The sequence below is a fragment of the Anabrus simplex genome, chromosome 3 (assembly GCF_040414725.1).
Source record: "Anabrus simplex isolate iqAnaSimp1 chromosome 3, ASM4041472v1, whole genome shotgun sequence".
Taxonomy (NCBI): domain Eukaryota; kingdom Metazoa; phylum Arthropoda; class Insecta; order Orthoptera; family Tettigoniidae; genus Anabrus; species Anabrus simplex.
In genome coordinates, this window is record NC_090267.1 from 463,490,883 (window position 1) to 463,508,303 (window position 17,421).

The 17,421-nt window shown below is 42.8% G+C and overlaps 1 protein-coding gene across 1 annotated transcript in view; it reads left to right on the forward strand.

The window, feature by feature from the left end:
* The first annotated feature begins 2,285 nt into the window (after positions 1-2,285).
* The window catches only part of LOC136866862 (dihydropyrimidinase), a 120,324-nt gene continuing 105,188 nt past the window's right edge, over positions 2,286-17,421 (forward strand). The window contains exon 1 of the mRNA XM_068226873.1: positions 2,286-2,474. Within this exon, the coding sequence (XP_068082974.1) occupies positions 2,286-2,474 (189 nt within the window). The remainder of the gene's footprint in view (positions 2,475-17,421) is intronic.

Genomic DNA, 17,421 nt, shown 5'->3' on the forward strand with positions numbered 1-17,421 from the left:
GGAAGGTTTTAGGCCCGCGGGAGAAATTAATGTGCGACACACTGGAGGGAGCCGTGTGCAAAATTCCTAGAAAAAATGTCAAGGGAGCTCCAAGTTACTAGCAGGAGATACATGCTGGTTGGAACTCGGGCTTTGAGCGGGTACAGTACATCGTGATGCTGGCCGTGGAAGCTTCAGTTGTGATGTCAATGAACTTGATTTGAGAGTGAAATGCATTTGTTTCTGCGTACCACATTTGGAGGCTGTAAAAATACAAAGGTTATCTGAAACGTAGATTGACAAGTACAAAAATAGTGCATACAGGATTAGTATGCCGAATTATACCTGCTACTTAGTAAAAATCGTAATCAATATTTTGAAACCTATAAAGATCTCCTTATAGCAAATACAGTAGAGACAATACGCGACACTCAGCGAGATATCGAGGGACAGCTATTAGAGCTCTCTCTAGCGGATTGACTTGAGAACTATTGATTCTGTCATAAGAGCACGTGTATTTGTGTGTGAAGTTTTTGGTGTCATTTATGCGTTTTCAGTGAGTTGACATAATTAAATAGTAGCGTGTGTCATTCCTTGATATCTCCTCTCAACATGAGGGGAAAGGTATGTGCTGTGTTTGGCTGCAGTAACTATAAAGTACAGAAGAATGCGCGGTCTTTCATCCGTTACACTCGTGACAAGAAAATGTAAGTAATATTGTGTTTGCATATATATTCTTCCAGTGACAAAGATATTATTATAGTAATTCATAATCTTCTGACCTGCTCGACCCATATTTTAACTGGCTTAAAATATAATACGCATATTTTATTGTATAGTGCCGCAGTTAACCTTCAATACCGATGTGTTGTTGTAGGTGTGATCTGTGGGTTTGATTTAATTCAGGAAAATACATATGCATATGAGTGTGGCTGGTTGTGTTCCAAGTTACCCCATTTGGAATCCCGAAATGCGTTGTCAAACACTGAACAAAATATGGGTGACTTAAGAAATGTACATATTTTGTTGAAGCAATATGATGATGCAAATTTGCTTTACCCTAATATAATAGCAAGTATTGCTTATAGGGAAGTTTTGAATATTTTTGAGGCTAATTTTGTAGTTTTTCAACTGTTAGTAGGCTTCATGTTAAGAGGAAAATTGTCCAGCTTGTAAATGTAAATTCATTGAATCATGTGTGTAAAGAATGTACCGATATTTTTATTGACAAGTGCCATAATGTGATGATAAAATGTTTTTTTAAATGAGAAAAAAGACAAATCTAACCGTAAAAGTTGAGACAGGAATGCTAAAGCAAAAAAAGTAATGCATAAATGAAAGTTCAAGCCATTTCACAGCAGTCCATTCCACATCTTGTTTACCGAGCTCAATAGCTGCAGTCGCTTAAGTGCGGCCAGTATCCAGTATTCGGGAGATAGTAGGTTCGAACCCCACTGTCGGCAGCCCTGAAAATGATTTTCCGTGGTTTCCCATTTTCACACCAGGTAAATGCTGGCTGGGGCTGTACCTTAATTAAGGCCACGGCCGCTTCCTTCCCACCCCTAACCCTTCCCTGTCCCATCGTCGCCATAAGACCTATCTGCGTCGGTGCGACGTAAAACAACTAGCCAAAAAAGAAATCTTGTTTATATGTCTAATTTCGATCGTTGAATAGTAACCTTTTAAATAATTCTTCATTCATTTATCCAGAATTGCTTTAGCAATTTCGAAGTTTATATCTCAATAACTCTTTCTAGACGTAATTTATTTATCCATTTTCGTATATGCATTTCCATTGATATTTGAATTTAGCGTTACTTTTCAGGTCAAGTCACTGGGAGTGCCACCGTCCAAATTGTCTCCCATTTTAACAAGGCTAAATCCGTAAATGTCGCGTATTGTCTCTACTGTATTTGCTTATAATGCTTGATACTAGAATATGGATAACGAGACATCGATTATTACTTATTGAATGATATTGTCCTCGAAGAACTGAGGGTGATTGCCCAGTTGGTGTACTTCCTCTTAAAAGTATAGTAATCCCACAGCTCTTTGAGGAACATCGAGAATACACAGGAAACAGCCGGCATGAAATTGACAGCAACGGTAGGTACGCCTATATGTACGGAAGGCACTCCGTTATATGAAAACCCTCTCTATGAATATGCCAAATTACGAAGTGCATAATTATGTTTGAAATGAACTGAAAATTTCATCTCCTTGAAAATGTCAACTGTCCGTATCTGACATCACTATAGAGCTAAATTCTCACGTGATATTGTTGGCTGACCTAACACCATGCCAACATGGCAGCCTTCGGAAGGCTTGCAAACTATTTCTTTCGAATTACTTCAAAATTTTCATCTTTAAAGAACGGAAAATGCAACTTTACAACAGCTGGAATAGGATGTCTGGCAAGTGGCTGTCTCGTATGGTATGCAGGTTACCAGATAACGAAGTCAGCTGGGATAGTTCATGCTACTGAAGCATATGAGGTATTGTGCTATGTTTCTTATCGACATAACAGTAAAGGGGTACAATATCACAGAGACTGTAGTAATATAGTAGAAAACTAGGTTCTGCATCAAATAACGAGGACAAGAGGATCTGTAGTATTAGGCCGTTAAACGATATAATTGCACTTTAATAGTGACGAAATAGGGTTATGTTTGTCTCAGTCTCCGAAGATGGTACGGTAAAACTCTCGGGCGGTAGGTACGGTGGGTGACACTTCAATGTCGTGATGGATGCTGGGTAATGCAGAAGAAGGACTCAAACGTGTGACAGCGAAATCATGTGAAATTATGGCCTTTTTTTTTAGTATATAGACTATGTCGAGCGAAGTGAGCATAAGAGGTTAGATTTCGCTTAGGCGTATGCAGGCCTGGATTTCAGGTGCTTGGCATCTTAGGAACAGCCCATGTTGGCGCCCCTTCTTATTGCATTATAACAAGTAAAGCCTACAGGACTGTAAAAAATAATTAAAAAATAAAGGTAGATGATTAGGCTGTTTTTGTTGAGCTACAAATTTAGCATTTGTAAGATTACAGAGCATTATGAAGTGAACTGATGAAAACGTGTTCTTTTTTAAATTCTATTGTAATAATACGTTATTAATCTGCGTAAAACCAGTAATAGGCTAACTCATTGTCTTGGAAATATCTCGTAGGCTTTACGTGTAAAATCAGATACCGTTATTAAATACACACGTGTTATGCCTATGGCTTTTAGCGTTCACTCTGCTAGCCGCTGTGAATGTACTAAACACCCTTTTCTCCCTAGTGGTGTAACATCGCACTAACACAGCAAAGGTTTTCGGCGACGCAAGGATGGGAAAGGTCTAGGGTTGGGAAGGTAGCGGCCATGGCTGTAACTGAGGTACAGCTCCAGCATTTGCTTGGTGTGACAGTGGTAAATCACGGAAAACCATCTCTAGGGCTCTCGACGGTGGGATATGAACCCATCATCTTCCGAATGCAAATTCACAGCTAAGCCACCCTAACCGCTCGGCCAACTCACTTGGTACTAAACGTCTCCACAATCCTCTATTTGCAACTAGCTCTGAGGCCTCGTTTAGTTTCATACCTCTTCTATTTAAATCATTTCAAACGGAGTCAATCCACCGTCGTCAACCCACCTGGTGGCCTTGATCATTGAGGCGTTGAGTCTATATGGTCTGACACCGTGATTAGACCGTTCGAGTCTCGTTGGTCGAATAAATTTTCACCATCAGAATGTTGGCCGGCGGGGTAGGAGAGGTGGTGGTATACAATTTCTAATCACTAGGTTGCGTACCAAAAGACTGGATTTGATTCCAAAATCTTTCCGCAGTTGTTCATATTGAGTGAGGGTATATGACGCTGTTGATGGTGATTCGTCCATCGGATAGGGACGTAAAGCTTTGAGCAGACCCCTTGGTGTTAAGCTATGTGCGGACACCGAGTTTCACTCTCTCCCTACCTCATTATCATAATCATCCGTCATCCAGACGCGCAAATAGGACCGGCACCAGATGAACCGAAGATGTCCTTGGACACTCCCTGCACTTAAAGCCATACGAAAAAAAGTAAATAAATACCATCGTCCTCTTGGTCTCCCTCTACTTCTCTTACCTTTCATAACAGAGTTCATTATTCTCCTTGGGACCTCTCCTCCTCCATTCACATCACATCCAGTTTATGTGTACAGCTTCACTAATCGAGTTCATTTCTATATTAGCCTTTATCTCCTCATTACGAGTACCCTCCTGCCATTGTCCCCGCCGTCCGGCTCCATGGCTCCTTTGGTCCAGAGGTTCGATTCCCGGCCGGGCCGGGGATTTTAACCTTCATTGGTTAATTTCATTGGCTCGGGATCTGGGTGTTTGTGCTGTCCCCAACATCCCTGCAACTCACGCACCACAATAACACGCAGTTACCTACACATGGCAGATGCCGCCCACCCTCATCGGAGAGTCTGCCTTACTAGGGCTGCACCCGGCTAGAAATAGCCACACGAAATTATTATTGTCCCCTCCTGTTTGTACCAGCAATCATTCTCGCTACTTTCATGTCTGCTACTTGTTACTTATGAAGTCTACCCAGTTTTCAGTTCCGTACAGCAAAGTTAGTTTGGAAACAGACCGGTGTAAAGGTAGTTTCGTCCGGGAGCGGACTTCCTTCTTAAAGAATACTCTTGATGGTAACTGCGAGTTCACTGCATTAGCTTTGCTCCACCTTGATTCAATTTGACTTACTATAATACCGTCCTGGGATAATGCACATCCTAAATACTTGAAATGGTCTACCTATTCCAGTTAGGTATTATTAAGTATAAATCAGTGCAATGAGCATAAGTTGTTGATAATTTTATGTTATTCTCTGGGACATTTGTCTTTTCTCACCTACAATTTTATGTCTATAGGCGCGCATCTTTTGGCAAAGGTCGGTAGATGCAGAGTGGGTCTCGGCCCATAAGTGGCCACGGCTGGTCCATAGTCCAACAGCTCTGCAATCTGACTGGCCAACCGAGCAGAGGAGGGGTTACCACGGCTCTACCGTGGCTCTAAGCCTCTGCATTCGGGAGACGGGACAGGGCTGGACCTCACAGCTGGCCCCCACCATCGGCTGTCCTGAGAATGGTTTTCCGTGGTTTTCCATTCACCTGCACTAAGGTGAAATTTCCTAGTATAGGCCATGGCCACCATCCCCCTGTGGGTGGGGGCGGTAGAATAACACCCACGGTATCCCCTGTCTGTCGTAAGAGGCGACTAAAAGGACCCCAGGGCCTCTGTACTTTGGAGCGTGGGTTTGCGACCACGGGATCCTTAGCTGAGCCCTGGCATTGCTTCCACTTACTTGTGCCAGGCTTCTCATTTTTATCTATCCTATCCGATCTCCCTTGGTCAACTATTGTTCCTTTTCGACCACGACGGTATTACGTATAGAGGCCTAGGGAGTCGTTCATTTTCACGCCCTTCGTGGTCCTTGTCTTCCTTTGGCCGATACCTTCATTTTTCGAAGTGTCGGATCCCTTCCATTTTTCCTCTCTGATTAGTGTTATATAGAGGATGATTGCCTAGTTGTACTTCCTCTTAAAACCATAATCACCACCACCACCACGGCCGCCAACCCTCTCACCTCTGAACATCTCCTTCACCTTAACAAATCTCCCGGCCTGAGAGACGGCGTCACCGTCTAAGAGGCCCGCCTCCCCTTTCAGGGGAGGAAAGAAGACATTTTAGTAGTAGTAGTTTTGGCAAAATGTTGTTTAACACAAGCCCGTGCGAGAACGAGTTTTACGGCCAGCGCGGCCGTCTTTCTTGCCTTCAGTAAAAACGTAAACTACGTTTCTCACTCATTCTGATGTGATACCGATCACAATGTTTGTTGCACAGTTAGCAGATGTACTGTCCATCTGGGTCGTGGTGATTCCTGTTGCTGCAGCATCTGTACTTATTTTATATTATAATATCATAATATTAAAAATCCACAATTGATTAGGATAATTTTGAAACAGGATATTTACCGGGCGAGTTGGCCGTGCGCGTAGAGGCGCGCGGCTGTGAGCTTGCATCCGGGAGATAGTAGGTTCGAATCCCACTATCGGCAGCCCTGAAGATGGTTTTCCGTGGTTTCCATTTTCACACCAGGCAAATGCTGGGGCTGTACCTTAATTAAGGCCACGGCCGCTTCCTTCCAACTCCTAGGCCTTTCCTATCCCATCGTCGCCATAAGACCTATCTGTGTCGGTGCGACGTAAAGCCCCTAGCAAAAAAAAAAAAAAAAAAAAAAAACAGGATACGTTTGGAAATGTGAAGAAACAGGTAGAAAGTAACGATTGTATTTAACAGTGTTGAAAATCTATAATATTATAAAAGGAAGTGTTTGTCTGTCTGTCTGTCTGTCTGTCTGTGCGCGATGCCCAGCAAAATCTACAGCACGCAGAGATCTGAAATTTTGAACATAGATAGATGGAAAGGGGTCCGAATGCACCTCGAAGCCGGAATTTTCATTTTCGCTTTCGTTGGTGAGTTATGAACGAAAAACCATCGGAAAACGTGCATTGGGATATGACAATCAAACGTGCTGTCACCAAGTTAAATGCATAGAGTCGCTGTCGCTAGGCAACGTACATAAGATGGGTAGAGAACACAATATTCAAGGAGCCATTTTACGTCCAGGACGTAGGAAGCTGTTTTTGGTCTTATATGGTGTGAGGGCATATGACGGTGTTGATGTTGATTCGTCCGTCGGATCGGGACGTTAAGTCTTGAGCTATTCGAGAGGAGTGACATATGCGCCGGCGCCGGGTTTCATCCTCTTCGTTCTTGCTATCATATATCATGTCATTCATTTCTTTCAACAAGCAACTTTTACAAAAATTACCCGATGCTCTACACAGTTACAAGTATATCGACTACACGGCAGAGCTTCGAAAGACTTGGAGTCACCTGGAGTGCACTCGAACATCTTAGAGCGGACGATTGTGGCACCAATTATCCTTCTTAAGAATAAGAATCCTGCCCTCTGCAATGAACACGACTCTGAAACTGATAACTAATATTATTGAAGGCATTCTCATGATTGGGCAAGCCGCGAGCGAAGTAATATTCATTCCTCGGATTCGAATAATTTCTTCGGATATACAGTTTAAGTTTAGATCTCTGCAGTGTTCAAAATAAAATTTCTCCATGTAATAATAAAGCAAGCATAATCTTCTTCTTCTTACTATATATAAAAATGAATGTATGCATGTATGTGTGTGTGTAAATGACACATCTCCTCCTAAACCACTGGAGCAATTTCATCCAAACTTGGTACACTTATGACTTACTATCTGGAGACGAGCACTGTGGGGGTAAGCCATCCGTAGCTCCCTTAGGAGTGGGGGGTCATGGGGGGCAAAGTATAACAATAATCGAAAAATGTGCCGAATCCACAGTTTTCGGGGTCGGTGAGATGAACAGTGACACTCCCCATTTTTCAAATGCCAAAGTTCAGCTCCCTTTCGCATGGGGTGGCGAGGGGGGAGTGATATATAAAATTAAACGAAAATAATGTCGAATACATAGTTTTCGGGGGTCGCCGAAGTGAACTGTATACTCTGGATTTTTAGTATCAGGAGACAACCAACGTGGGGGTAAAAAAGCCCAGGAACCGTTAGGGGCGGGGGGGGGGGGGCGAGGGTGTTCAGATAAACAAATTAACGAAAATACTGTCGAATCCATACTTTTTGGGGGTCGCTGAGATGAATAGTGACACTCCGGAATTTTTTTAAAGTTCAAGTTCAACCCCCTTTGGGGTGGGGGCGAGGGGGAGTGATATATAAAATTAAACGAAAATAGTGTCGAATACATAGTTTTCGGGGTCGCCGAGGTGAATTGTACACTCCGGATTTTTAGTATCAGGAGACAAACCACGTGGGGGTAAGACAGCCCAGGAATCCTTAGGGGCAGGGGGAGGGGGTGCGAAGGGGCTGAGATATAACAATCATCGAAAATAGTGTCGAATCCATACTTTTCGGGGTCACTGAGATGAACAGTGACACTCCGGAATTTTTTGAAGCCCAAGTTCAGCCCCCTTCGTGGTGGGGGGCGATGTGGGAGTGATATATAGAAATAATAGTGTCGAATACATAGTCGCTGAGGTAAATAGTGACACTCCGAATTTTTAGTATCAGGAGACAAATCACATGGGGGTAAAACACCCCAGGAACCTTAGGGGTGGAGGGGGGGAAGGGGATTAAGATATACAAATCATCGAAAGTAGTGTCGAATCCATACTTTTCGGGGTCGCTTAGATGAATAGTAACATTCCGATATTTTAAAACTCAAAGTTTAGCCCCTTTTAGGGTGGGGGAAGGGGGAGTGAGATATAATGGTAATCGAATATACTGCCAAATCCATAGTTTTCCGGGTCGCTGAGATGAATAGTAACATTCCGGATGTTTAAAGTCTAACTTCAGCCCCCTTTGGCATAGCGGGTGAGAAAGGGTGAAACAATAGATTGTCAGAAATGACCGAGATAATGGGCGTGTGTATGTTGCAGTATGACTTTCAAGTATGACTTACTACCTGGAAAACGTACTGTGGGAGTAAGACGCCCCTAGAACCACTAGGGAAGCGGGTAAAATATTATCCACATTAATAAATGGAAGTCTGTTTGGCGCGATCTATATATACTGTACTATTTATATCTATTAAGGCATAAAAATGAAAACAGACGTAAATTAGTGAGACCATTCTAGGCATCTTAGAAATTTAAAACTTGGTACCAGACAACCTGATGACTTCAGGATCCCTAGAAAAATCTCAAATTCTCATAATTCTCTGAGGAATACATGCTGGGAGTTTCAAACCTGCATAAGAACACAGTCGGTGATATTTATCCAGAACCTACAGGTTTTATGGCCTTAAAAGATTCCTTACAGTCCTGATTTTTAACCCACTCCCCCATATCAAGATCGCAGCACAATCTCCCAGGCAAGTTAGGAAATTGTAATTTTGCAAAATTATAGCTTTTAGCATGTAACCGATGGAAAATTTACGAGATGTTTAAAAATTTTATTTTTTACCCCCGAAAAATATCGAAATATGGAGGCAATTTTAATGACGGTGCAGTCCTTCCTTTCGATGTATTTCGTGGCTAAACGGTAAGTCGTATCACAAAACGGATGGCACAATCTCCGTTCAATTTGGAGTGATCTACAACTTCGGTCCTATGACCTTTTGTCGTATCTCTATCCCTTATACATTACATTTTTCTCTATTTCTGGATTTACCTAAATTTTGCACTTTGTACACAAATAATTGATGGTTTGATTCACTTATAGGAAAGATGGGATCATCAAATTCTACACGAACATTGACCCACCCAGTAGCCATATGTGAGCCAAATTCTATGTTTGAAGCTGTCGCATAAGTATCTGAAAAGTAATGCACTGTGTGAAAATCTTACACAAATTTCACCCTAATCAACGTTTCTAAAACATAATGAATTGTGGTAGACAAGTGCACCTGTCGTTATCATCACAACTCCACAACTCGCACTTTACATTGGAAACATCGTCTGCAGACCTCCCTATGCTTTTTCTCGGATAACGCCAATTTACATGCAATTTAAAATTTATTATTAACTTCATGTACAGTAATTTACTTCGATATCCGTATACAATCTGGAATACCGTAGCGAAGCACGGGTACAATTGCTAGTTAGACTATAATTTTTAAAATAGATGAAACCTTTGTGTAATAATATGGTAGTAATAATTATTTATTTATTTATTTATTTATTTATTTATTTATTTATTTATTTATAAAATGTAATAGTAATAATGTTGCCTTTACGTCCCACTAACTACTTTTACGGTTTTGGGAGACGCCGAGGATCCGGAATTTCGTTCCGCAGGAGTTCTTTTACGTGCCACTAAATCTACCGACACGAGGTTGACGTATTTGAGCACCTTCTACCAGACTGAGCCAGGATCGAACCTGCCAAGTTGGGATCAGAAGGCCAGCGCCTCAACTGTCTGAGCCACTCAGCCCGGTATTTATAAAATGTATTAACTATTTAATTTCCCTTAAAATGTAAACAAATAAATATTAAATATTATACCTTCATAGAACAGCAATATTGTATTCAGCAGTATGAAATTCGCTCCCTCCCCGCCCCCGAAGGAAATTTGACACACTGGGCAAATTCGGCACAATATTTACTTAACAAAGGAGATTATACTTCGTTTTAGTGTGTGTGTTTTTTGTATTTAAATATCACTGTTGGTCGAAAATGAAACGTCGTATGCCTTTTTGTGCCGGGAGTGTCCGAGGACAAGTTCGGCTCGCCAGATGCAGGTCTTTTGATTTGACTCCCGCAGGCGACCTGAGTGTCGCGATGAGGATGAAATGATGATGAAGACTACACACCCAGCCCCCGTGCCAGTGAAATTAACCAATTATGGTTAAAATTCCCGACCCTGCGGGGAATCGAACCGGGGACCCCTGTGACTAAAGGCCAGCACGCTAACCATTTAGCCTAGCCATAGAGCCGGGCAATGTTGGTCGAAATGTGTAGCTATTGCCGGATTGCTAGTGACACCCACCGTCTGAGAGTCCTATAATCAGGGATACTACATCCCGAAATGACAAAGAAATTCCCCATAATTATAAGCTCAGCCACTTAAATTGCTTAGTTATTCATGAATTACGCGCCCAAATGTATCAGTAGTGACTTTCCCAATATGGCAGTATAACTGTTGACATCTAATCTCGCAAGTAACGAAAAGAAATTACCATATAATGCCAACATACGAGATAAAATATAACTGCAAGATGTATCGACAAGCAGAGTTCCTACACTGTGTGGTTGGCGCCGGAAAATGCAGCTCAACAATTATAAAATAACAATAAATCACTTCCTTCAGTAGTAATGGTTGGGAAGAAGTAGTTAGGTTGCTCCCTTATAGGAACCAAAGTTACGTGGGAAAGCCTGTACTGCTGGCGTACCCTACAGTACGGTACTTAAATGTGCCGTGTAGATAAAAGTAAGCTGAGATCCGAAACGCATTTCTTGCAGCATGCATGCAAGTGACAGTCGATATATAGGCCTATAGTGATCATTAGGCCTCGGCAGTAATAGGTTAGAATGTAAAATTTCGTTTGTAGGAATTGACGTCCAGCCCGCTCTTCTACAGCAGTGGAGAAAACCTTACATTTTTATTCCATTTTAGCGAGCTGAAACGAGGAATACCGGGCGAGTTGGCATTGCGGTTAGGAGCGCGCAGTTGTGAGCTCGCATCCCGGAGATAGTGGTTCGAACCCCACTGTCGGCAGCCCTGAAGCTGGTTTTCCGTGGTTTTCCATTGTTATACCAGGCAAATGCTGGGGCTGTACCTTAATTAAGGCCAAGGCCACTTCCTTCCCATTCCTAGGCCTTTCCTGTCCCATCGTCGCCATAAGACCTATCTGTGTTGGTGCGACGTAAAGCAACAGGCAAAAAAAAAAAAAAAAAAAAAAAAAACCGTAGGAATTATTAAAAAACAGCAATTTGTACAAGTTGTCTTATCAGGTATATCTTCCGTTTAATTTATATAATTATTAACAAAATTATTAGTGAAAATACGCACAAAATATCGTTCGTCGCGGCTAATCGATCTGCATAGCACCACAGCAAGTAGCGGCGACTCGCGCAGCAGTGTGTAGTATGTGCTGTGAGGAAGGGTAACATGGGTATATTTTTTTTGCCAAGATCATGGACAACTGAGGTATGATTCACCTGTTTGCCGCGCGCATTCATCAGTCTGGCAGTCTCTTCAGTGTCTGTTAGTTTCTTAGTGTGTAGTCAAATGCTAAATGATTTTTAATTGTATAGTTACGCCGTAAGTATATTTAATCGTAATGCATGTGTAATATTGTTCCTTTGGTGACAGTTTTATTGTATAGTACTGAATGAAAATCTCAAGAAACTATTATTACGGCGCTTAAGTTGGTAAACTGTCAACCTTAACCTCTCTGTCGAAATTTACTCAGAGAGCATCGGAAAACTTAAAATTTTGTAGCCGTTTTTGTTTTTCACTTAAGCTTTGATATATATCTCCCCGACCGCGCAAACCCGGGTACCTTTTGTGTGTAACCTTTTTGTCCCCCGCACTTCCAATTCCCAATCACCGCTACTGCCCAAACCTGTAGTGTTTAGTGTGGGTAAGAGCTCGAACATCTAGTCGGCGGATGCAGGGTGAGTCTGGGCCCACATGTGGTCCGAGAGCTCTGCAGTGCGACCGGCCAACTGAGCAGAGGAGGGATGGCCACGACTCTACCGTGGATCTATCCCTCTGCATTCGGGAGACGGAGAGGGGCTGTCCCCACCTTCGGCTGTCCTGAGAATGGTTTTCCGTGGTTTTCCATTCTCCTGCACTAAGGCGAATGCCGAGATAGTTCGTAGTATAGGCCACGAACGCCAACCCCCTCACTTTCTCCAAGCATCTCCTTCACCGTAACACATCTCCTGGCCTGAGAGACGGCGTCACCGTCTAAGAGTCCCCCTCCCCCTTCAAGAAAGGAATGAAAACATGTTAGTAGTAGTCGAGCATCTTGGAACGCATCATGACCCGTTGAGGGGACGCGCTCAGCTATTGCTGATTTGTCTGGCTGGTTGAGACGGATATTATGTCGGTGTTCCTTGATACGAGTACCAATGGAACCGGCATGTTTGGCCAATGTATACCTTGCCGCAAGTACAGGAAATTTTGTACACCCCAGAGTGTATTTTGTATGGCTTATTACTAAGAGTGGTGCAGCCTTTGTAAGGCAGACTCTTCAACGATAACGGGCACCATCTGTTATAAGTACAATGTACCTTTAAAAAATGAGGAAACAAGATCTTGCGCGGATAAACTTTATTTTCCAGGTAAATAAAAGAATTCCATAGTTGTAGAACACTGATACATATAACTATTCAATATACTCACTATTCTTATATCCAAGCACTTGTTCCTCTGCACCAAGACATCGATGTTGGCTAGAAAGAAATCTGCTTCCAGTCTCTGAAGTCACGCTATGACGTTCAATTGCTTACCATCCTGGCGCTTCATCAACGATCCGAAGAGATGGAAATCACTGGAGGCCTGGTCAGATGGTCATCGCTCAGCCCAGCTCGACAAGGTTTGCCTCTTTCTAGGTGAGATAAAGAGAACAGAGCTGTGTTTGTATGTGTATTTTCGTGGGAGAGGAGGGGCGGGGTGCCGTGAGGCTCCGACACCCGCCTGACAGCCCGTGGTGACCTACCTGTTTGGACAAATGACCGACAAGCGAGTACTAACGCAGGAACATAGCCTAGTACAAGAGTACAGAATAACTTGAGGTGCAAAGGCTAGTCTTTTGCCAGCTACTTCCACCCCTCCGTAAAGGAGAAGTTATGAGAAATCTTCCTAAACCCACCAGGCAATCTCATATCTCCTTTCGGCACTGGTTACACTGTCGCGGTCATACCAAGACATCCCAAGCGCTAGACCACTGCCGCTCAAGAGCCACTGTCACCCCCAGTCCATGGCCGACTGCAAGGCTTTCAAGGTACAAAATAGAGAAGTTAATAAAATAAAACAGAAATTTTGACGCGCGGTCGAGAGAGAATAAATAAATAAAAAGTAGTCTTGCAAACGACCATGTGGATGGCTAGTAATGCGTAAGCTCTTCCCAAAGGAGTTACTTCGCATACCCCCTTCAAATTAGGATATTATTGCAGCCACAACATTAAGGACGTATCGTATAGAGAATGCGGTGCCGCACCATTGTTGTCACAGCGGTGGTGGTGTTTTAAGAGGGCGTATAACTGGGCAATCATCCTCTGATAACACTAATCAGAGGGGGGGGGGGGAATAGAACGGATCCATTAATCAGAAAAATGAAGGTATAGGCCGAAGAAAGACAAGGGACGTGAACATGAAAGATCTCGACAAGCATTCCGGTCTGGTCTTCTGGAGGTAATTCCCCGTAATATTAGCGTTGTTACTACTGGTACTGGTTGTTTGACTAGAAACTAACGAAGGATTCAGGGCAAAGTATGTTGGGGTAATCATATTAACGAGGTTGTTAAGAAAGGTTACAGATCTCTTCACATGGTTATGAGAGTATTTAGAAGTTGTAGTACGGATGTAAAGGAAAGGGCGTATAAGTCTCTAATAAGACCGCAGTTAGAGTATGGTTCCAGTGAAGGGGATCCTCACCAGGGCTACTTGATAGGAGAACTGGAAATAATTCAAAGGAAAGCAGCACGATTTGTTCTGGGTGTTTTCCGACAAAGGAACAGTGTTACGAAAATGTTGCAAACTTTGAGCTGGGAAGACTTGGAAGTAAGGAGACGAGATGCTCGACTATGTGCTATGTTTCGAGCTGTCAGTGGAGAGTTCGCGTGGAATGATATAAGTAGACGAATACGCTTGAGTGGTATTCTTAAAAGTAGGAAAGAAGTATGAAGTTGGAATTGAAGAGGACAAATTGGGTCAAATATTCGTTCATAGGAAGAGGAGTTGGGGATTGGAATAATTTACCAAGGGAGATGTTCGATACATTTTCAAATTCTTTGCAATTATTTAAGAAAAGACCAGGTAAACAACAAATACGGAATGTCACATGAACGACTACCCTCAATGAAGATCAGTGGTGATTGATTGATTGATTGATTGACTGATTGATTGACAGGAAGGAGATATCGTGGGTGTTATTCTACTGCCCCCACCCAGGAGATTGATCGATTGATTAACTGATTGATTGATCGAGTGATACACTCCTGTACGCTATTACAGACATTCGCACCTCGTACTTCTACGTATATTTTCTCGCTACACGGAAAAGCATAGAATTGTTAATCTGAACTTGCTCTCTCGTCTTCAAAGCAGAGGAAAATCCACGAGTGCGATTTTTTTTTCCATCCTGCTTTCTCTGCGTGTCTTTTTTGTTTGTTTGTTTACTATTTGCTTTATGTTGCACCGACACAGATAGGTCTCGGAGGTGGAAGGAAGCGGCTGTAGCCTTAAGAAAAGTACAGCTCTAGCATTTGCCTGGTGTGAAAGTGGGAAACCACCTTCAGGGCTGCCGACAGTGAGGTTCGAACACACTATCTCCCGAATGCAGGTTCACATCTGCTCGACCCTAACCGCACAGCCAACTCACTCGGTTTTCTTGTAATTGTGTCGTGGATTGACAGCTTCGATATATCGTCGTAGCAATTTATTTCGACTTTCTACAACGGAAGATTGCCCCCGAGAGGACACAGTATACAAAAAGACAAGATGAATATTAAAATTAATTGTGAGTTGGTTAGCACATTTGACATACTGCATGTTGTTGTATTACAACGTTTGGGAGATATGATTCTTCAGGATTTGGGTGGAATATTTCAAGGCAGTCACTGTAATTTCTTTTATTAATGCCTGATTGAGGTTAAATGATTTGAAGAACTGGACGAAAAAGAGAGGAATGGTTCCTCTAGCGCCAACCATGAATCCTATGACTTCGATATCATCCAGCTGGTATTCTTGTTGATAGATTGGAATGGTTGTTTCAGATGTTGTTTTCTTCACGTACTTCATTGGATTGTGTTTCGGATGTCTCGAATCTGATCGTCGCATCTATTATAAAGCCCGTTCGGTGGTCTTTGAAGGCTATCATGTCAATTCAACGGGTGAATCTGAGTCCCTTTAACGTTTAGCAATTCGTAGTATCTGCGTGTAAGTTTTTCTTACGTTAATTTTATAAGTGCGGGATAATATTACATTACTTTCCTCGTCAACCCCAGCGCTTTCATAAATCTAGTCCAGGGCCTCTCAAACGCCCAAACTCTCACGCGTGCAGAGCGAGGTGCATAGGCTCTGTGCACTGTGCATCGGTACGCTTCGTCTCAACTCGGCTTGACTCGGATGGTGTAGTGTGCTGAGAGCGACGAAGCGTTTGGTGGAAGACGACGTGTTTATCAGTGAAATAGACAAGCGCACGACAACAACATAATAATGGAGCAACCTGTTTCGAAGAAAGCAAAGACTTCCGAAAGTCCATTTCAATCGAACTGGGAACTTTCGTGTTTTTTTTTGTTTGTTTGTTTGTCGTGACGATAACGCCAAATGCTTAATCTGTGGGACGATAATTACGTGCGTAAGAAAATCATCTATTGAAAGACACTACAACAGACTACATTCGGAAAATTATTGTGAAATTATAGGAGACGTCAGAGAGAAAGAATTAAGGAAGTTGAAACAGCTTGAAGAAGAGCATTCTATATCCACAAATGAGTTTTGTTCCAGTACTGTAGCATTTTCATTTTGGTTACGGGTTCTGCATTATTTTTAAATTATGTTTACATTCCTCTGAAACATGTATGTGTATTTCTAATTCACTTTTTTAATTTTTTTTAATAACACTGGTAACCTTGTCCCATACAACTGTGCGTCTCCGCTCACCACACGTAAACATTTCGCAGTGGGGGAGAAACAGCAGTGAAGGTGAGGAACGCGGAGACAGGCCGAACGGGGAGACAGGTGTAGGGAGAGAGGAGTGGGGGGTCTGCACTCTGGTCAACCAAGCGAAGTCGTCTTTTGCACCGTGCACAGTGCATGCACCACGCGCATGCACCCTGAGAGGCCCTGCTTTAGGGGATAAGACTAGATCAGGGCCTCTCAGGGTGCATGCGCGTGGTGCATGCACTGTGCACGGTGCAAAAGACGACTTCGCTTGGTTGACCAGAGTGCGGACCCCCACTCCTCTCTCCCTACACCTGTCTCCCCGTTCGGCCTGTCTCCGCGTTCCTCGCCTTCACTGCTGTTTCTCCCCCACTGCGAAATGTTTACGTGTGGTGAGCGGAGACGCTCAGTTGTATGGGACAAGGTTACCAGTGTTATTAAAAAAATTAAAAAAAGTGAATTAGAAATACACATGCATGTTTGAGAGGAATGTAAACATAATTTAAAAAAAATGCAGAACCCGTAACCAAAATGAAAATGCTACAGTACTGGAACAAACCTCATTTGTGGATATAGAATGCTCTTCTTCAAGCTGTTTCAACTTCCTTAATTCTTTCTCTCTGACGTCTCCTATGATTTCACAATAATTTTCCGAATGTAGTCTGTTGTAGTGTCTTTCAATAGACGATTTTCTTACGCACGTAATTATCGTCCCACAGATTAAGCATTTGGCGTTATCGTCACGACAAACAAACAAACAAAAAAAAAATACGAAAGTTCCCAGTTCGATTGAAATGGACTTTCAGAAGTCTTTGCTTTCTTCGAAACAGGTTGCTCTATTATTATGTTGTTGTCGTGCGCTTATCTATTTCACTGATAAACACGTCGTCTACCACCAAACGCTTCGTCGCTCTCAGCACACTACACCATCCGAGTCAAGCCGAGTTGAGGCGAAGCGTACCGATGCACAGTGCACAGAGCCTATGCACCTCGCTCTGCACGCGTGAGAGTTTGGGA